This window comes from Mauremys reevesii, linkage group 19 (assembly GCF_016161935.1).
Source record: "Mauremys reevesii isolate NIE-2019 linkage group 19, ASM1616193v1, whole genome shotgun sequence".
In the NCBI taxonomy this organism is placed as follows: Eukaryota; Metazoa; Chordata; order Testudines; family Geoemydidae; genus Mauremys; species Mauremys reevesii.
In genome coordinates, this window is record NC_052641.1 from 13,287,094 (window position 1) to 13,308,449 (window position 21,356).

The 21,356-nt window shown below is 55.5% G+C and overlaps 2 protein-coding genes across 8 annotated transcripts in view; both read right to left on the reverse strand.

Moving 5' to 3' along the window:
- Positions 1-323: 323 nt before the first annotated feature.
- On the reverse strand, positions 324-10,960 carry CFAP157 (cilia and flagella associated protein 157). 2 transcript variants are annotated; one of them, XM_039506299.1, is made up of 9 exons: positions 10,794-10,960; positions 8,793-9,064; positions 7,343-7,496; positions 6,453-6,720; positions 5,993-6,123; positions 3,793-3,943; positions 1,808-1,995; positions 915-1,080; positions 324-607 (listed from the first exon to the last, which is right to left on the reverse strand). In XM_039506299.1, the coding sequence occupies exons 1-9, from the start codon at positions 10,943-10,945 to the stop codon at positions 500-502; spliced, it is 1,590 nt and encodes a 529-aa protein (XP_039362233.1). In that variant the 5' UTR covers positions 10,946-10,960; the 3' UTR covers positions 324-499. The 2 variants fall into 2 exon arrangements, with proteins under 2 accessions (XP_039362233.1, XP_039362232.1); XM_039506298.1 differs by having other exon boundaries at positions 1,808-2,061.
- A 1,811-nt stretch (positions 10,961-12,771) lies between these two features.
- The window catches only part of CERCAM (cerebral endothelial cell adhesion molecule), a 56,538-nt gene continuing 47,953 nt past the window's right edge, over positions 12,772-21,356 (reverse strand). For all 6 annotated transcript variants that reach the window (XM_039506726.1, XM_039506730.1, XM_039506727.1 and 3 more), the window contains exons 8-13: positions 20,791-20,897; positions 19,948-20,080; positions 19,365-19,492; positions 18,849-19,052; positions 16,630-16,877; positions 12,772-14,890 (exon numbers count right to left, since the gene is read on the reverse strand). In XM_039506726.1, the coding sequence (XP_039362660.1) occupies positions 16,640-16,877; positions 18,849-19,052; positions 19,365-19,492; positions 19,948-20,080; positions 20,791-20,897 (810 nt within the window). In that variant the 3' untranslated portion in view covers positions 12,772-14,890; positions 16,630-16,639. The remainder of the gene's footprint in view (positions 14,891-16,629; positions 16,878-18,848; positions 19,053-19,364; positions 19,493-19,947; positions 20,081-20,790; positions 20,898-21,356) is intronic.

Here is a 21,356-nt window from a genome sequence, read left to right on the forward strand (position 1 = left end):
GGTGGCGGACTATTCCTGCACCCCCCCATGTCAGGTGACAGGGGTCTCCCAACCCCACTAGTGCTGGCAAAGGCAGCTCCACGTGGCCAAGTGCCCGCGCCTGGCACTGCAGCACCCTGCAGAGGGGGGGGTGGAAGGAGGAGCCCGAGAGAGACTCCAAGCCCCAACCAGGCTCCACCCAGACCCCAGCTGGAGGCTTGTCGTGTTCAGCGGCGCCTGCCTCCTTGCCCAGCTTGGGACCACTCTGTCCCTGCCCCTGCTTGGTGGTCTTGCCTGGTCTCAGCTTTGCCTTGTTCGTCCTTGGTCCCCAGCCAGGCATCTCAGTAACTCCACAGGTTTTATAGGGCGGTTTTGCATAGACTGTACAATAAACCCAGGTGCCCAGTCTGCACGCGCTTTGCCATCTACATTCAGTCCCTCTCCTCTGCGCAGGTGCTGGCGGCAGGGGAGGGAGCAATCGGCTGGCAGAAAGACGTGCTCCCTCCCTCCCAGCGTTTCCCTATTTGGTCAGCAGGCCCTGCAAGGAGCATCTGGCCGCTATCTCTGGCAGGGGCAGAATCGGCTGCTGCTTCACCCGTTTCTCCTCCGACCAGGAAGTCGTCAGTGGCTGTTGGGAAATTGGCAGTGATTCAAACACTGTCACGCCGGTCGGTCACTCCATCCCTCTCTGGGGGCGGGGCAGGGCAGGCCAATGCCTCTGGCACTCGGATAAGCTTCCCCTGACCCCGTGGGTCCATGGAGGGAACCATTAGGAGCAGGGATAAGGGTGGGAGTCAGTCTTGGCGCTCGCCTCAGTCCTCAGCCTCTGCTGAGCCTGCCCAGCCCTCCCTGGGCGACTCGCTTTCTAACCTCCCAGGATTCCCCTGCCCTGCAGCCAGCCGTTCCCATGCCCTGCTGGCTCGAGCCCCCCTCACCTCCGTGGCCCTGGTGTAGGTGCGGACGGTCCCGATGCGGGTGGTCTTGGACAGCAGACCCGTCTTGCTCATGCTGTGGAAGAGCTGTGCCCCCTGCCCCCGCTGTACTAGCAAGTGGTGCGAGATGACGGGAGAGGTCTTGAGGCTCGGGGGTGAGTGCAGCTGGCTGGAGCGGAGGAGAGGGGATGGGTTAGACCACGTGACGGGGGATGCCACAGCCCAGGATTTGCCCTGTTGCCCTGAAGGCAGAGACTGGAACGGCACCGGCAGGAAGATACTGCAGGCCCTGGGAAGGTGGGAAGTGGAGTAAGGGTAGGGTGCCTCCTAGGGCGAGCCTCCCCAGCTCAGACTTAGCCAGGACAGGCGCTGGAGGCAACTGCACAGCAGTCTCCAGAGAGGATCAGCTAGATTGGGGGAGGGGGGCAGCAAGCAGACACTCAGAGAACTGCACGCTCAAGGGATCAGCAAGGAGAGCGAGATGGAGCCAGCGCAGGTCGGTGCAGCTGGGAGGTCGCAGCCGTCAGATTGCTGGTGGGTGGCCTGTGGGGAATGAGCTAAAGGTGACCTCTGAGGGTCTCATCTGCCATGCTTCCCCTGGAGGGCTCTAGGAGAAGTCGGGGGGGATGGGAGTCATGACATCACGGGAGCAGGGAGGCAGGGTTTATGACATCGCAGAGTTAGAAGGCGGAAACGCAACCACGTGTCACGCAGGGCTCTAGAGAGAATAGAATAGAGGCCAAAAAAGTACAGCCCCATTTCCCTCCCCTTTGCCTCTGGGGGTCTGGCCTGGCCTGGCCTGGCCTACAGCTGGGACCTGCCTCTCTTGGGTGCAAAGAGATGCTCGGGTAGGGGCTGTATGGAGAGTGGGGCTATTCCCTGTACTTCCTACTCGCCTCTCTGCTGTGGACTCCAGTCCAGGCTCCCGGTTGGCCGTTTTCTGGGGCCCAAACACCTGCTCCCGAGGCGCAGGCCCAGCCGTGGTCGCCCGCATCAGCAGCCCCAGCAGGCTCCGCAGCATCTCCTGGTGGCGCAGCTGGAACGTCACGTCAAAGTCACCATCCTCCTCGTCAGACGGCCTCTCCTGTGGGGCGACGAGTCGGGGGAGGTGAACCGAGGGGAGGGGAAACGGCACTGCAGCTCCTGCTCCCCCCCATGATTTCAAAGCACAGGGGTTGGACCCCCACTGTAGGCAGAGGAAGCCCCACAGCTCAGTCTCCACTACCATTGCCCTGGCTCCTGCATTCAGAGTGCACCCAGAACCCGGCAGCTCCAGTAGGGAGGGAGGTGCCCATCCAACAAAGGATCAGACCCATGGCCATTCAGAACAGCGGCAGGGAGCTGGAGCCGGTGGGGGTTGGGCTGGTTGTAGCTTGAAGCCAGACTTTAGTGGGGTTCCCTGGAACAGTAGCACACCAACTCCACCTCCCCCGAGCTGGAGACCTCCCATCCCCCAGCACAGGACAAGTCGTTGGATCCTCACTCAGATGCAGCCAGGGGTTCAGTAAGAGACTCAGCCCTTGGCATATTTGGGGGGGATTTCTAGTCCCCACATGCAATAAACACCATGTACATGCTGGGTTAGGGCATCTGCCCCAGCAGCCTGCAGCATGGACCCATCCTCCCCCATGACGACCCTCCAACAACTGGATGCTGCAGTCTAGCACCCCCTATAGGGGAGAAGGGAAATTACAGAGAGTCCGGCCAATGTAGCCCTGACACATTCTGGTTTAGTGCAAAATAAAGAGCCGGAAACAGCTGCCACAGGAGATTCAGTGCCAAGGTCCAGGGTGGGTGTTTGTACAGAGCAAGATGCTGGTGGCTCAGATCTGAAAGAGTCCAGGGCTCTGGGTGTGGTCAGGGCAGACCCCTCACAAGGCACAGCACATGTGCCATGACATCTCACCACAATGTTTGCTTAGAGGCACACCACCAAGGTGAGGCCATTGTGCTCTCCCAGACTATCACAGCAGCCCCGGGAATGGATGCAAAATCAATTCCGGCCAAGTCAACACAGCCCCATGACGTGAAACCCCAGAGAGTTCAGGACTCTGGAACTGTCCCATGAGCCAGCCTCTCACAATGGGGACAGAGCCAAGGACAAGGGCAGCAGATGGTCCAGTGGTTAGGGGGGAGGCCTGGGTTCAATTCCTAGCTCCACCGCAGACTTCCTGTGTGAGCTTGAGCATGTCGCTTCGTCTCTCTGTGCCTCAGGTCCCCTCTGTACGAGGGGGATGGTAGCACTGCTCTGCCACACTGGAGTGTTGTGGGGGTGGAATATTACCCAGGTCCTACTAATGGGGGCCATATAAATACCCAAGATAAACAGATACGGCTCAAGAGGTCTCAGTCTCACTCTCCTGAGCAGGATTTTGGGCAAGCTCCTTTATCCTACAAGAGCACATGAGTTTCCCAACAGTTTGCTGCCCCACCGCCTGTACCGGTGTTACCCTGTTCTTATGGAACCACTTTGCTTTCTACGGACTCTCCTTGGAAAGAGCTCTGAGCACCTCTAAACACTAACAGACCAAGCCTCACAGCTGCCCATGGGGTAGGTCAGTATAATCATCTCCATTTTACACATGGGGAAACTGAGACACGGAGCAGCGACGTGCCTTGTAGAGCTTGGAATAGAACCCAGGAGTCCTGGTTCCCAGGCTCCTGCAGACAATATTGCTCCCTTTCTAGTTCTCAAGTCTTTCCTAACCTTTGACCTCTGTGATCCTGGAGGTCTGATGTCCATTTGTGCGTCTGTTCTAGCTTTTGGGAGCAAGCCAAGGAAATGTCGCCATCTCAGAAGCATGCTGGGCTCTGGCCGGTTTAATGCCAGGCAGCCACCAGAACACGTCCACCCCACTCCCCGAGACTGTGTGACTCTCACCTGCAGCAGATCCTTAAGGGCTTGGACAGCCTGGTTCAGGATCCTCTCTGCATTCTTCCTGAGCTTCTGCTCTTCCTCTAGGAGCTTGGCCTGACTCTGCCCTGCGACCATCTTCCTCCTCACCTCCTCCTTCAGCTCCTTCAGCTCTTGTCTGCAGGGAGGGAGCCAGACAAGAACAGCCAGGGGTGAGGTAGCAAACAACCTCTTCAGCAGGGGGTGCTTGGAGTGCAGGCGTTCTAGGGGAAGGGCTCATCACCTCCAGCAGGCCCCAGGGAGCTGTGTGCACATTCGCATGCACATGTCTAAATCAGGTTTCCCGGAGAGGTCTGTCTGTCTGTTCCTCCAAGTCAGGTCCCCAGGCACGTATGTGTCTGTTTGTCTGATTGGCCAAGTCAGGGAGATGTGTGTCTATCTGTCCATCCAAGTCAGGTCCCCAGGGAGATGCGTGCACGTGTCTGTCCGTCTAGCCATTGAAGCCAAGATCCCAGAGAGACGTATGTATATGTGTCTGTCCGCCTGTCTGTCTGTCCAAGTCAGCCCACCAGGGAGGTATGTGAGCACGGGTGGGTGTGTCTAAATCTGGTCTCCATGGAGATGAGTGTCTAAGTCAGGTCCCTAGAGAGGCTGGGGTGGGCTAAGCCCCCTCTGCACATCTGTGGACGCGAGGTCTCCTAGAGAGTTTACTTTCCAAGAGTTACACTCCCTGGGAAATGCCTGGGAACACCAGCCTCCCCTTCCCCATGGTAACTCCCACCCCGTGTGGGGTTCCTGAACGTCCTGTACGTACAGCTCCCAGCCAGCAGGGCCCCAGCTGGCTGCTCAGAGCGGCCCTTGCTGGGGGGGATGCGCCCAGAGACCAGGCACTGACAGAGCACTGGTCAATGTTTTCATGGCTCCGGCCGGGTCAGGCCTTTTGGGGACCTCTGTGCAGGACCAGGCGCAGCAGCTGTTCTGGAGGGGTGGGGGGACAGGACAGAGCCTTTCTGAGTCTGTCAGAAGGTTGAGCAGGTTTAGGTGACACAGACACATTCAGGGGAAGCATAATCCCAATAATACTTCGCCCTTCCCTAGTCTCTCCCGTCCAAAGGGCTCCAAGTGCTGTACAGACACTGCTTAGCTAAATGCCACAAGGGCCCTGTGAAGCAGGTGAATGGATACAGGGACCACTTCCCTCAGCACTTAAATGCAGCCACCTCTAGGGTGGAAAGTGGCAACTATTTAAAAACACACCACAACACTGCATGGCAGTTTAGGTCAGGAAGTGGAGAAGAATCCCCGGTCAAACTGCAGTTCCAGAGGGCATTGAGCCAGGACACTTCGGTTAACACAACTCTTCCAAGTTCCCACTCTGGGGGGTTAACGGGCACAAGGGGTCAGGACTAGACCTGGTCAAAACATTTCCCACAGCACAGTTCTCCATCAAAAAAAGCACTGTCGTCAAAATCAAAATGTGTCGATTTCAACAACATTTTCAAAGGGAAAAAGTCCAAATGAATCCCATTGACTTTCCTGTTGCATTTTGAAAAGGCAAAACGTTTCCTTTTGGCTTCCTCGTTTTGATTAATTTCATGTAGACATCCTAAAACATTAAATATCTACTCAATTCTATACTGTGTTAAATGCCTAATATTAAAACACTAATATTTTAACATATTATTATTGTTTACATTCAGTGAATCAAAATGAGAAAGTCAAAACTGAAATGTTTGACCTTACTGAGACAAAATGATTCAGCATTATCAGAATGAAATATGTTCTCAGCCCCAAGTAGACACCGATTAGAATTTTTGTTTTGTTACAAATTTCAAATTTTTTATTCAGAACAAAACCTGTTTTCGAAATGTGGGAATTTCCCGTGGAACTGAGCTTCCAGTCCCCTGCCCGCTGGAGTCAGGCTCTGCATTGTGCGTCTCATGGAAGAGCTAGCAGTACAGCACCACGCTGAGCTTGCTGTTCCAGAGGCAGAGCACCATTTTCTGAAGCACAGACCCCAGTTCCTGTAATACCTGGGTTTTCCTTGAAGGGCTCCCATCCAACCTGGCCTGGCCACACTTAGCCTGGGAAATGTGATGGGATCACAGTGCAAGGACTCTGCTTTGCCTCTATGTGGCCTTGCCACAAGACCCAGCTGCAGCACGGGAATGAGATCTGCCGCTGGGCCCCCGAAGGCTTGCTGTGACCTCCACTCCGCTCCACGTACCTTAGTGCCTGGTTCTCCTTCTGCAGCATCTCATGGGCCTCCTTCAGCTGCTGCATGGCTTCCTTCTGCTGCTTGTACTCATCCACCAGCACCTGCTGCTCCTTGCACTTATTGGTGAGCATCCAAATCATCTGAAATGAGCATCAGGAACACAGCTTCGGGATCAGGAGACAAGAGGGATGTCTCAGGCCCCAGTTTCCCTATCCCCCCTCACTGCTGCACACACAGGCTGCGAGTTGCCCATGCCCACTGTCAGGTCCCTACTCCCAAGGGAATGAGCCACTTGCACTTACATGGGGGGCTGAGCAAACTCTAGGGCAATGGCGCTGCCAGGGAATGGGGAGACCAGGCCCCTGAAAGCGACCACATGGTCCCTAGGTGCAGACAAGCTGGAGCAGTGACAGGACCGGAGCCTGGCTTCCGCACCCCGCATCCCTCTGTGCGTTGGTTGAGCTCTGACCTTCTGGTTGCTGAGGCTGTTCTTGGCCATCTGCTTCTCATTGTGCTCCAACATCTCCAGCTGCTTCTGCATCTCGGCCTGGGCCTCCTTCAGCATGTCGTTCTCCTGGATGAGGTCGTAGCTGCGGTCGGACATCTTGGCCAGCTGGACGTTGATGGCGACGTTCTCACGGATGGTGCGCTTGGTGGTCTCGGCCATCTGGCTGTTGGAGACCTTGCGGAACTCAGCTGCCACCACGTTAACACGCTGCATCATCTCCTTCTTCAGCCTGCAGGGGTGGGGCGTGCGCGTACGCACACAGGACACACAGAGAAGGACGTCACTCCATCGCAGCTGCTAACGCCTTAGCCCCAGCAAATCGGACCCCAGACCGAAGGATTAGCTCCAGCCCGAGGGAAGGAGTGCTCCTAGCACTCCACCCACTGAGAGAGCTTTCACACCATCCCACTCCCCCGCAGGCCCGCTGAAGGTGCTCTCCGGCCTGTCTATGGGGGAAGCTCTCCCAGCACCTCCCTAGATGGAAACTCTCCCTGCACAGCACCCATCCACCACTCAGCTGCAGAAGGTAGCTCTCTTGGCATCCCACTCACCCAAGGGAGAGAACCCTCCCTGAATCCCAGCAGTCTGCCCTTCTTGAGTACCATCATTCCAGGGTCTCAAACCACTTCCCAGTCATCAAGGCTCACTCTTCCCCCCGAATATCATCCCCATCTTACAAATGGGAAACAGGTGAAATGACCTGCCCAAGGTCCCACAGCAAGTCAGTGGCAAAGCCAGGAACAGAAACCATGGCTCCCAAGTCCCACACTTGGCACTAACCGCGAGACCCCACTCCCACCTTCAGACTCCAGTGGGGAATTACACACAGTCAGTCTCCGTCTGGCACTGACCTGTCTTTGTCCAGCACAGCTTTCCTCTCCAGGTTATAGATATATTCCTTGTGATCTTCCTCTTGTTTCTTCAGCTGCTCCTCTAGGGCTGCAAACTTGCCCATGAGATCATCCTTCTGGATCCTGAACTCCTCCAGCGCAGCCAGCTTCCCACCTGCCAACAGCGATCACTTAGAACCCCAGAAGGACCACTGGGGGCTTCCATGTTTAGCCACGGGGCGTGGGGGCGAGCAAAGTGCTTCAACAAGCCAGCAAACCCATTGTGAGATTCTTCCCAACTGCTCTTCACACCACACTCCTGTTCTGCGTTTCTTAACCATCCTGATCGCAAACTCTATGAGGCCAGGACTGTTTCTTTAGTACTTTCGTACAGCACCTAGCACAATGGTACTGCTGTAATATCAATAATATTGGGCCAGCATATGGGGAAAGATTGCCTTGAGGCTGCCCAGGCTGTACCTGCTATGGGGACCAGCAATAGACAGGAGCCTGCAGCACTGGAAAGGAGCCTTCCACAACCCACATTGTGGTGGAAAGAGTAGGAGGCTCAAATGTGTATACACAGGGTTACCAGATAGCAACTGTGAAAAAACGGGACAGGGGGTGGGGGGTAATAGGTGCCTATATAAGAAAAAGTCCCAAAAAATGGGACTGTCACTTTAAAAACAGGACATCTGGTCACCCTATGTATATACCACTTCTGTCTCCACACCCCCATGTATCCTCCACCACACACAACTGGAATTAGGGCTGGTCAAAAATGTTCCAGTGAAACTCTTCTATGGAAAATCAGGGATTTGGCTACATAGACTCATAGACTTTAAGGTCAGAAGGGACCATTATGATCATCTAGTCTGACCTCCTGCACAACACAGGCCACAGAATCCCACCCATCCACTTCTATAACAAACCCCTAACCTATGTCTGAGTTATCCAAGTCCCCAAATTGCGGTTTGAAGACCTCAAGCTGCAGAGACTCCTCCAGAAAGTGACCCGTGCCCCATGCTGCAGAGGAAGGCGAAAAACCTCCAGGGCCTCTTTCATCAGAAAACTAAAAAAACCTTCTGCCAAAGGCCCAACATTTTTTTTTGTTTTCAGCAGCTTTGGGCCAAAAAAATAAATAAATCATTTTTCAAACCCTTTTTTATTATTACTAAAAGTTGAAGTGTTCTGCTGAAAATGAAAAACAAAAAATCATTTTAATCAAAAAAAGAAAAAGAAAGAAAGAAATGTCTGAGGGTGGGGGTACAAATTCCCACCCACTCCAGCCAGAATATTTCCACTGACTATCCTCCCAACAGCCTGTGGCCACAGCCCCAGGCTGGAACTGTTCAATCTTCAGAATTCCAGGCTCCGTCCCCACACGGCTGCACCAGCAGCCCCCTGCCACAGGAAGGACCATGGGGCAAAGGGGAAGAGGAAGGGGCCAATCTGAGCCAGGGCACATTACTTAGCAGCATGTTCTCCGAAGTGAGCTGGTCCTTGGTCTCCTGAAACTCGTGTCGAACCTGGGCCAGCTGGGCCTCGAAGGCGTCCTTCTCGGATTCTTTGGCCTGCTGCAGGCTGACCAGCTGGTCATTGAGGTCAGCGATCTCATCAACCCGCTGGTTCAAGGTCTTCTTGAGAAAGGCCACGATCTCCTTGTTGTCATTGGCCATCTGATCGTACTCCACCCTGAAGAGGGTCTCGTTCACCTGCAGCTCGTCCCATTTCCGCTGGTACCTGCGAGGGGGAAGCAGCGCCGAACAGGCAGTCAGACAGCAGTCTCCAGGATGGGCTGACTACCTGCCCCTCACCTATTTATAGGTTGGTCCAGTCTCTCTCATTGCCTGGGTGCAGGCACGGGGCATGCACAGGAGCACAGCTCACAGCCTGATTGCAGTGGGACTGGAGAGGGGGATTATTCATGGCTAGGAACCTACCAAATTCACAATCCATTTCAGTCAATTTCATGGTCACAGGATTTAAAAAATCATCAATTTCATGATTTCAGGTATTTAAATTTGAAATTTCCCAGTGTTGTAATTGTAGGGGTCCTGACCCAACAAGGAGGGGGCAGTTGCAGTACTACTACCCTTACTTCTGTGCTGCTGCTGGCAGGGCGCTGCCTTCAGAGATGGGTTCCTGGCCAACAGCCGCCACTCTCTGGCCACCCAGCTCTGAAGGCAGCGCAGAAGGAAGGGTGACAATACCGCAACCTCCCCATAATCTTGTGACCCCCCTGCAACTTCCTTTTGGGTGAGGACCCCCAGTTTGAGGAACACTGGTCTCCCCCATGAAACCTGTATAGTATAGGGTAAAAGCACACAAAAGACCAGATTTCACCAGGGGTGGGGGGGGCACACAGACACCAGATTTTTACAGTCCGTGACGCATTTTTCATCGTCATGAATTTGGTAGGGCCCTACTCATGGCCTATTCCCCTGCACTCCCATCCAGCAGCTGGGGACCCCCCCAGCCCTATCCCAGGATGGAAAGGAGATGAGAGGTGGACACCAGAATGGAAGTGGACAGATCTCTCTGCCCAGCCCTGCCATTCTAATTCCAACACAGGCGGCCAAAGTGAGTCCTGCTGCAAGGTGCCTTGATTTCTAGGGGAGCTGCACCTGCTTACACAAGGACCGACTATGGCCCTGGGATCAATGCAAAGTGTCTGGGAACAGAAGAAAGAGAAGCTGCACCTTTGACCCAGGGCTTCACCCGCACTGTAACTGGCTTCGGCAGCATCAGCGGTAAAGGATGATCATGAGCCTGGAGAGCGATCATCATAACACCTACATTTCTGAAACACCTGGCCCCAGAGCACTTAGCAAGCCCTATTTACAAGAACTGTTTCACCCCGCACTGAAATGCTGCCGTCTCTGGGGGGGGGACACAGGCAGCTCTGTATACAGGTACCCTACACCCGGCACTGAAATGCCGCCATCTCTGGGGAGGGACACAGGTAGTTCTGTATACAGGTACCGTACACCCCGCACTGAAATGCCACCATCTCTGGGAAGGGACATATACAGGCACCCTTCACCCCGCACTGAAATGCAGCTGTCTCTGGGGAGGGACACAGGCAGCTCTGTATACAGGCACCCTTCACCTCTCACTGAAATGCAGCCGTCTCTGGGGAGGAACACGGGCAGCTGTTTAACACCCCCAGAGCTGGGCTCTGTGGGGCTGCTGGCTGGGTCTCCCCACGGTGTAGGTGGTGAGGAACAGATGCCCCCGCCAGGAAGGGCCCAAAGAGTCACTCGAGGAGGCTCTGATGGGCACATGCCGGGGGCACCACAGCTGGGCAGCGCGGGCAGAGCCTGGGGGTCCCGGGGGCAGCGGGATTTAGCCCTTCGGTGGGCACAGCCCCCGGGACGGGGATCCCGCAGCCGCCCCCAGGCCTGGCTCCTCCCTGGCACCCGGGCGGGCGCCCCACGTTAGCCCAGCCCCGGGGGGGGGGACCCCGCACCGGGCCAGGCGCTTCTCCAGGTCCCGGATCTGCAGCAGGTAGAACTCGCGGCTGTGCTCGGCCAGGGGCTGCTCCGCCTTCCCGTCCGGCCTCGCCTCCTTGGCCGCGTCTTCCTTCTTGCCGCCGCCGGCGCCCTTCTTCCTGGGGGCCATGGCCGTGGCGGGAGCCTCGCGGGACCCCGCGTCGCCGGGGCAGCGCGCCGTACATAGCAACGGGGCGCGGGGCTTAAAGGGCCAGGCGCCCGCAAGGGGCAGCCTCTGCCCCCCCCGCGGGACCCGCAGGGCCGCCCGCCTGGGGATCCCTGGGCTGCGCCCTCCGCCCAGCGGGGTCCCCAGGGCTGGGCTGCCCCCCCAAAAACTGGAGTCCTCTGGGCCACCCCCAAACTAGGGACCCCTGGGCTGTGCAACCTCCAAACTGGGAACTCCTGGGCTGGGCCACCCCCAAACTGGGGGTCCCTGGGCTGCCCCCCAAAAACTGGAGTCCCCTAGGCTGGGCCACCCCCAAACTGGGAGTCCCTGGGTGGCCGCTCCCCAAAACTGGAGTGCCTGGGCTGGGCCACACCCTGCAAACTGGAGTCTCCTGGGCTGGGTGCCCAGGCTTTGCTGCCCTCCATCTCTGCCCCCCAAGGGTGTTTCCTGTACTGTACCCCCTCCCTCCAGGCGAGGGGGGTTGTGTAGGATGTCCCAAGGTTTGCTGCAGAGGGCAGGGCCAATGGCACCCTCTGACCTTCCTGAAAAACTAATGAGCTCTTAAAGTTCCACCTGTGGGTTCCTCCCTGGATCCCCCAGTCCCTGACACTCCCCCACTCCAACACCCTCCCCCCTGGTAAAACCCCTTTACATGGGAATGAACATGCAAAAGCTCCCCTGCCCCCACAAATGTTACCCCGTGTGCTAGATCAGACTAGTGCAAAGCTGCAGTGAAGACACTGTCCCCTGCTCAGCTTGGTTTAAAGCAGCAGCTGGGACTTTGGTTCTAGACACAAAGGAAAATACAGCTGCTGTGGATGTAAAAAGGTGGGAGAGAGGAAGGATGGTGCAGTGGTTAAGGCTCTAGTCACGGTCTTAGATGATGTGGGTTTAAATCCCTGCTCTGCCACACGTTCCCCATGTGATCATGGGCAAGTCACTTAATGTCTCTTGCTCTCAGTTCCCTCCCTGTAACCGGGGAATAATACTCCTGCCACACTGCACAGGGGCCACATGAAGATAAATATATTTAAAAGGACTGGGAGGTGCTCAGATGCTCCAGTGTCATATAAATAACTAAGATAGACAGGGGCTGCTTAGGGAAGTCACACAGGCATGGATGCCTTGGGAGACAGCCAAGGATTTGTTCCCTATACAAAATCTAGCATGATTTGGCCACTAAAGCATGGAACTGGGCAGCAGAACACCAAGTCTGCCAGTGGCTCAGGGGCACCTGGGCTATGCCTTGATCTTCCCAGCTGTGAGATGGGTACAGTGATACTAATTCACCTTCGTAAAGGACTTAGACACCTACAATTAAATGCATCTGAGTTGATACAAGCAGAGTGACAGTTCTAGGCATGGTGCATTTGGTCCCTAGCTTCCTCTACCATTGTGCCCTTACTGAAGGCCACATGAAGACCAGTTAGGTTGCACCCTGTGATTGCGCCAGTCCAAAGCGAGTAAGAGCAAATATTTTTGCATCACTGAACAAGAAACTTTGGGGGGGATTTGCTGTAACCCAAAGGTCTGGCATTAAATTCTTCTCTGGTTTTCTGGGCAGGTGCTAATCAAATGTGGCAGGGTCAGTGGGTGGTAGATTAAAGTGATTAGAGGCATTCTAGTGCCAAGTATATAATGGGAGGGGATGGGGGAGGAATATCACTTCAAAGATCTAACTGGGAAGGAAGGAGATGATTTGACAGACACCCCATTGGGGCAGGGAGTGCATTTTCTACTCCACTGAACTGCTTTGCCAGTCTACCAAGAAGGCAGGTTCTAGGCTTCTGTAAACGGAGGAAAGTCAGGGCTCATTTCCAATGTCTACAAGCAGATCTCTCCCAGTTACTGAGGGAGCGATCGGTTTCTGTACAGGAATGCCCAGGCCGCAGGGTCACTTAGAACAGCTCTTCTGAAGCCAAGAGTCTTACCCTCTGCATCTTGCACCTGGTATTATTCACACCTGTGCAAAGCAGCTGTGAAATGTCACCCGGTGAGCAGGAGAGTTTTACACCCACTCTGCTCCCATTTCAGTGACTACACAGCGGGGAAGGTGGGGCTGAACCAGGCCCCATCTCTGTAACAACCACAGGGCAGGCCAGCATGGTCTCCGCCTCCTGACAGTGATGCAGGGAGAAGGACATTCCACCCAAGTCTTCACAAGCCAGCATGCACTCTGGCATGTCAGAGCAGCCCAACAGATGCGAGAATCCCTCCCTCTGCAGCTAAGACTCAGATTCAACTATCCAGAAGGCACAGAACCGGAACAAGTTCTAAGATACACATCACTGGAGCAGGCGGAGCTCCCTCCTCCCAGGGTATCTTCAAAGCCCTTGGCAGAAATTAAACTAATTAACCCTCCCAGTGCTGGAGGAGGGAAGGCTCACCTCCCTCATTCAACAGCTGAGGACAGTGAGGCACAGAGACAGGTGACGTGATCTGCCCACGGTCACCTGGCCAGTGGCAGAGCTAGGCCCTGCCTACCTTTCAGTCGCCTGTTTGAGACGCGAAGCCAGGCTTCATGTTCTAGCAATAATCAGTGATGGAAGCTCCAACACACATGGTAAATTCACAGAGTGGAAGGCAGGCAGTACCCTCCCTCCAGACACAGAGAGCCAACACCCAGGCTGCTCTTCCACGCAAATCTTGAGCTTGAGTGTTGTCACGGTGTGAGAAACCTGTAGCACCAACACATCCCAGACCGTATCCCATATACCCTGGATCTCACACTGAGTCCACCCCGCAGCGCTCTGCTCCCACTACCACCCAGTTCACACATGGGTTTTGGACCATAATAACTAGTCAGTTAAGGGTGTGGCTTTTCTATACCAGGTACCGATATAACTGGTAAAGGTGTCCTATAGTGGTATAGCTTATTTCCCCCTCCTGAGTGGCACTGAGAGGGGATCCCTGGGCACTGTCAGTGCACTGCACATGGAGGAAAGGAGGCGATCTGGGCATTGCAGACTCCCGTACACATGCTAGTAACCCAGAGCAAAGCGAACAAATGCAATAGACACTAGAGAACACTAGAGGGGCTATAGAGAACAAGAAGATGGTGACAAAATATGGGTGAGTTGGCTTAAATAGAGTCCAGTTTAATCCTCCAGAGGGCTTGCTTATTTCAGTTAAACCATACTACATGGGAGGGAAAACGCAGCAGGCAGCCTGGCCTAATGCAGAGAGAACCCCAACCTGCAGCCAGCTGGGCAGATCTTTGCATTACTTCTGCCCTGCACTGGATTTGAATGCTACAGCTCTGGAAGTCTATCTGGGGCATTTCTTAAGCCTCATGTCTAGATGCCCTCCCCTTTTCAGAAAGGCCCCCAGCGTGGTCATCGGCTCCAACTTGGGGTGGAGAAGAGAAAGAGCTTTGATTCCATGGAGCAGAAGGATGAGCTGATCAAATAAGACAACATCCAAACAAGTATTACAAAAGAATCAATATACAGCAAGAGCCCTCGGCCCTAACACACACCCCTGGCCCTATGGCCTGGCAGATCTCAGATGAGTGGGCTCCTGCGTCCCTGCAGGAATGAGCTCAATCTGAAAATACTGAGCAAGTCAATATCTGGAAGGTTACCGAGCCTCGTACATTTCCAAATGGTTCTGTCCTTTCAGGGAGAGGCACCACTAGAGATGGGGAAGGAGAAGTAGTAGGTTGCAAAGGATGAGACCAAAAGCTCCACCATCTAGCGGAGGTGTCCAGATAGTCAAGCAGGTTCCTTGGTGCAAACCCTGCATACGGTCTATTTCAGTGAGTGATGATTATGGGCCCAGGTTAAACACCCCCCCTTTGGTCAAGCAAACACAGCTGCATCTCTCAGCCAGGAACCAGTCGAATCTGCAGCTGAGCAGAGTGACCCATTGTGATCCTCCTTTGTCACGCTTGAGGAACGGGAAGCACCACTGGAAAAGGAAGTGAGAGGCCAGCGTTACTGGTGCAACAGGGGTTGGCTGTTGTGCCACTGTGGGGAGCTAGGTTCCCTTTGCTGATGTGATGCCAGCCTGCAAAACTAAACTGTTTGCGGCCCCAAATGCACCCCCTCCTGGGCACTGGATTTCCCCGTGTCCCACAGAAAGCTTGTCATTGCAAGAGGGCCTGGCTGTATTGCTGAGCATCTCAGTGGAGACAGCCAACAAAAGGAACAAGGTGCGAATGGGCCATGCAGACCACCAGATTCTACTCTGCCTCCCAAAAGGGTCCCTCCTGGTCAGGACTGAGGTTCAGTGGTGGGGATCTGCATGGGGGAAGTTTGCCCCGTTGTTATGCCTGCAGCGTGTGTTCCGAGGACACCTAACAAGTTGGTGTGAAAAATAATCTCTTCATTTCTGGGGCGCCTGCCAGCCCCAGCTCGGTGCAGCCACCTCTGGGGGGGAGGGTGCCAGCTGGCGCAGAGCAGAGCAGGGGGAGAAGAGGGTACATGCTGGCACGCTAAACCCCACCACGTGCTAACCACGGAAATAAGGCAAAGTTATTTTTGGTTTCAAACCTGGCCCAGTTCATTTGCTCCCAGCCTGAGCCCTTCAGACTCCTGCCCAGGGATCATTTTCCTGCTAACACTAAAAATGCCAGACAGCAGGACTTGAGCATGGAAATTCTGACGAGGATGAACGATTGCTGGGCTAGGTTGGGGCAGACAAAGCATAGGGCTGCTCTGCTGTCTGGCATCATGCACTGTTTCACTTTCCAATTACAGCGCAAGCCCTGTGACATGTACCATCCACCCACCCTCCATTGCCAGCAGGAGGCAAGTTGAGCAGTGAATGTGAAGGGAACCTTTGGGGTGCCAGGAGCAATGTATTCTCCCCCCGCTGCCTCTGCCTGAGGAGTTCAAGCACTTTACAAACAACAGCTAAATGTGGCCTCTCCCCTACTCTGGGATGTAAAGGAACATCACCCCCATTTTATACATAGCGGTAAAGTGACTTGCCCACGGTCACACAGAGAATCAGTGGCAGTCAGGGATAGAACCCAGGAATCTGGGCCCACAGCCCCCCTCTGCTAGCCAGTAGCCAACACTGCCTCCCAAATGGACACAGTTAGTACTGACGTGACCTCCCATGGTTCAGCTTTGTATCTCCCTTCCCAAGTCCTCAACCCTTGGGATGTAGACCAATAGAGAGGGTCTTGCTAACTCATACCTAACATTGCAGCTGGTCACATGTCAGAAGGATGAGCGTTAGCCCCCTGGATACTCCTGCATACCCTCTCGGGAGAGCACCTGGTACTGACGGGAGCAATGGGGCATCACAGCTACTCCCCCAACGACAGCTCAAACAAGCTGGTTGCCCTAGTCAGGAATCCTGGGTTCTGTTCACCTGCCACTGACTTACTGCCCAGTTATGGGCAAATCCAGTTCAGTGCTTTGGTTTCCTCATTCGTCAGATGATACTGACCTACCCCAGAGGAAGGGGGTTGGGACTCTAATTCCTGGGTGTCCGTCAGGTGCTTTGGGATCAGCGGGGAAGGAGGTGGGGAAGGGGAAAGTTGCTATTGGACCCTGAAGATGAAAGGGAGATTTCAGACATGTCTGTGAGGCACATTTGCAGGGCAGCATTTCCTGGCAGCTAACTTCCATCCGCGCACACACGTGACTCTGCATGTTTACACACGTGTTCTGCAGCTGTTCCCGGGCCTGGCTTACCAGCCCGATGTTAGAGCTCATCTCGGGAGGTGGAGCGGAAGGAATGGCCAGCGTTGCTTCGGGAACCCTTCAGTGTTTTCTGCGAGCCGCTCCAGTCCGTCTTCTTGGAGTCGTCATCCCAGATGGTCGAAGTCTCCGTGTCGCTGAGCCACTTGGAGTCCCCAGTGTAGTGAGTGGGGTAAGCCAGCAGGGGGTGCACCGAATACACCAGCAGGTCTCGGTTAGCAAAATGCTGCTTGTAATCCTCGCTGGAAAAGGGAGAGTGGAAAAAATCAGTGCTGCTGGGTAGGAACGCAAAAGGGGATGGAGAGCAAAATCTGTACAGGATCTGTCCACAGCCTGGAGCCCGTCCCCTCTAACGCTGTGTTCCTGGGCCGCTGACACCAAAGAGGAGGGAGTGCCCTGAGACACAGCACCTAGATGGATCATCCAAAGCATTTCCTGCTGGGTGTGGGAGCCAAGAACTCCAGGCAGGCTCCTGGTTCAGTGAGAGTCTGTAGGTGAGAGGAGTCCACCCATCCCCTGGCCCTGATGGAGCAGCTCAAACGGCAGCCAAAGCACTTTGCCTGGCTCGGGCCGGCTGCCCAGAAACATGTTCCTCAACATCCAAGGCAGAGCTAGGCCGTTCCCAGGCTCCTCGTTAAACTACAGCGAACAAGGAAACCCGCGATGAGCTCACCCTGCAGGCTGCCAGGTCTGCAGGACTCCGTGAGGAGTAGGAACGGGACACTGGGCCGTCAGCAGCCTCCTTGGGAGGCTCCTGGAAACCCTGCCCCCCCGCACCCCCCAACATCCTGCATCCCCAGAACAGGGCTCCTGGCAGCCCTTAGGGTCGCTCTGGACTGATCCATGGCGCCCCCCCACCCCCTACACCCGGGGACAATTCCTGTCACATCCACCTCCACTGCTCCCCAGCCCCTGCCCTCTGCCATTGAGATCGAACTGGGGTCTCCCGCAAAGCAGGGCACCCGGCCATGGGCTGGCCCAGTGCCAGACAGCCCATGCTGATGTTATTCTAGCTAGCCTGGGACTTGGAATGGTTCCTGGTTCACACCCAGGCTTCAGTCTGTCCACCTTCCTTCTCCATCCCTCCCTTTACTCTTTTAATCCCTCAGTTTTTCCATCTCTCTCTCAACCCTTCCCATCCCCCACCCCCACCCCCCAGAGGTCTGCAGGAGGGGCGGGACGTCAGCATCGGGAAACCAGAACTCCCAGCCCATTGCAACAGTGTGACTGGGATCTGAGCGCGCCTAAGACAGCTGCAGAGGACGCGAGCCACGTGGCCAGCCCGGAGTGGCTGGGTGACGTCTGGGGAGCGGGGGGGTTACGGCTGAATATCTGTGGAACTGCACAGCGCGTGGGGATGAACGGGGGACGCAATGCAGGGGGGGGGGTCGGTGGCCTTGTCCACACGCTGTATTTAGAGCCTGGTGTCTGTGCAAAGGGGCTCCGCGATCCCCAGACAAGCATTTCACAGATTCTAAAACTGCACTCAGATCCACCAGGTTTTTCAGCGATCCTTGTTCTCCCCCCTCACCCCCCCATGTGTGATTTCAGTGCTGCTGAACAGCATCTGGTCAAGAGCCCCGGAGCCCTCTGCCTACCATGGAACATGGGCAGCGGCAGAGCAAGCGGCCCCTAGGCTGGCCTCAACCCTAACCCGGGGGGGTGATCCATGGACGTCAGGCGGGCGGAGTCTCCATGACCCAGTCAGTCAGTCAGTAAGTGGGGGGACTCAGCCGTGATGGTCAGACATGGGGATGTGGCTGAGCCGCAAGAAATGGAGCTGAAATCCTCCAAACTTGTTTCACACCAGCCCCTGCTCGGCCAGCAATGACTCTGTTCTCTCAGCCCTGCGCCCTCCTCCCCCACAGCTCGCTGACGACCGTTTTCCACAGACCAGAGCGCAGCCAGGGCTGAGGGGAATGAGCTCATGGTAACAGATGTTTTGTTTCAGCGCAGAAGTAACGCTTGGGGGGGGGACACACACACGCATGTTTCTTCACTTACACGGCCAAGCTGCTAACGGAGTCAGCTGCAAACCAGACTAGCAAAGGGGTGTCACACCTGACTGGGTAGGAAAACTGAACCAAAACCCCTTCCCGGGGGCTCTGCATGGACTGGAGACCCCCCCACCCAGCACTGGGCTCTGCCCCTTCTCAGCCAGACTGTCCCAGCCCCGCCCCTGGGATGGAGCAGCAGCCGGAGCCCATCCTTACTTTGGGTGCTTGTCCGACATGATGGGCAGAAACTCGTCCACCGGCAGCATTTTGGACAAGGGCTCGGCCGCGATCAGCTTCTGGGCCCCCCGCTGGGAGATGATGTAGGCCAGGGTCCAGTAGGAATATTCAGCCACCACCAGGTTCCGCACGTCCTCCACCGGCTCCTCGTCGTCCGAGTTCACCTGCTTCCTGCCCAGGTAGCTGCAGAGGCAAGAGCAGCCCCTCAGCTAAGGGAAGGAGCCAGGCCTGCAGCAATCCCAGGCAGCAGACACGCTGCAGGGCACTGGCTGGCTCGAGGGGCTGGGAATGGGACACAGACTCGTCCCCGGGTGGCTGGCTCCAGTCAGCCATTGGGGCTGAGAACCACAGTGCTCAGGGCACTCGCCTATCTGAAAACAGTAGCCAGCATCAGAGGGCACGTGGGGGAGGGGCCCCCCAGACCATGGTGGGATTCAACCAGTGACAGCACCCGCCCCCGTCCCTTCCCCCTCACTGTGGGCTAGTCCAACGTACATCAGGTCCCAGTCCAGCTGTGCCCACTCCAGCTCCTCCATCAGCCGCGTCAGCCGCACCTTGAAATAGGCCTCGAAGCGCACGTCATCCTCAAACACCACCGACTTCTCCAGCCCCCGCGCCACGATCTGCAGGGAGAGCCCGAGGGCTTGTCGTTAGAGGCTCTGCCGCTCCCTCCTGGACCCCCCCTTCTTCCCTTCCCCAGGACAGCGGCACCAGTCCGGAAACTAAGTCTGGGCTGGGGCTTGTTGTGAAGAACGGCCTCACAGAACAGAGGAGTGGGGCAGAGGAGACACCCCCATCCAGGGGCTGCTGCCGAGGGCACCAGGCCAGCCAGGAAGGTTGCTCAACGTGCTCCAGTGGGTAGGGCACTGGACAGGGACTCAGAAGACCCAAGTTCTAGTCCCAGCTCTGACAATGGTGACCGTGGGCAAGTCGCTTCCCTTCTCTGTTTAGACTGTAAGCTCTCTGGGGCAGGGTCTGTCTCTCACTCTGAACAATGCCCAGTGCCACGGGCCCCCCCTCGGCAATAGTGTAATCTCCCCCTCCCCAACTATTGTCTTCTTCTGCCTCAGGTCTTTACCTCTTTCCAGATGTAATAATGGCTGAGGAAGCAACCGACCTCCCCCTTGGTGAGCGTCCTGCCAGAGAACGGGTCATAGTATCCTGGGAGCAGATCCACACCCAGGATCTTAATGTCACTGCTGTTCAGGGCGCTGGAAGGCGAGAGGCCGTGGTTAGAGAAGTGCTGCACTGGAGAACAGGCGGTGGGGAACAATCCTGCACTGGCCGGTGGGCATGATAGATCCTTCCTGTCTCTAACTCCCACTATTCTGCACCCTGTAACAACAGCTACAGCTATCCCTGCTCCTGGCCCCGTTGGATCTAGTCACTTCTAGGGGAGCTCCCCACGGAGACGGGCTAGTTCCAATCTGGGGCAGGTTATTCCCTGCCTTGGGCCACCGACACCTCCTCCAACAGGGGAGTCCCTTGTGAAGGTGAGCCTTCCCCCCCGCCCATAAGCACCTCACAGGAGGGGCCTGGCCAGCCCAATAGAGGATTTGGCAGGCTGTGCTGTGAGACACCGGCAGGCTGAGCTCATGTGACACTGAGCCAGGGGATCGTGTGTAACTTTGGCTGCTGCCTCTTCTTACCATGTCTGACATCTGCCTTTTGCTTCCCTTGCTCAGGAGGCAATCCAGTGTTGTTCCATCTCTCCACCACAGACTAGCAGAATTTCCCCACTCGGTTCAATGTGTGGTGTCATAACGCATCCCCCACCCCAACTCAAAGCAGCAGTGGGAGTGCTGAGCTTCAGCAGCAAGAAACCTGCCTGTGCCCAGCATCCAAAACCCATTCCCCCTCTGAGGTACTGGCATCCCACCCAAGCTGTGGCAAAGCAGGGTAAAGAGCACAGAGCAATCACCTCCCATCCACAGCGTCCACCACCAGGGGGTCTATCTCCAGCTCATACAGAGAACTCAGCATCCGCTGGCGCCGGTCTGGCCGCCGCACCAGGTTAATCAGGAAAATCTTAAGAAGAATCAAACATTAAAGGGGATAGGATTAAAATTCAGAATGAGCTGGACAAACTGGAGAAATGGTCTGAAGTCAATAGGATGAAATTCAATAAGGACAAATGCAAAGTGCTCCACTTAGCAAGGAACAATCAGTTGCCCACATACAAAATGGGAAATGGCTGCCTAGGAAGGAGCACTGCAGAAAGGGATCTGGGGGTCATAGTGGACACAAGCTAAATATGAGTCAACAGTGTAACATTGTTGGAAAAAAAGTGAACATCGTTCTGGGATGTATTAGCAGGAGTGTTGTAAGCAGGACAGGAGAAGTAATTCTTCACTCTACTCCGTGCTGATTAGGCCTCAACTGGAGTATTGTGTCCAGTTCTGGGCACCACATTTCAGGAAGGATTTGGACAAATTGCAGAAAGACCAACAAAAATTATTAAAGGTCTAGAAAACATGACCTATGAGG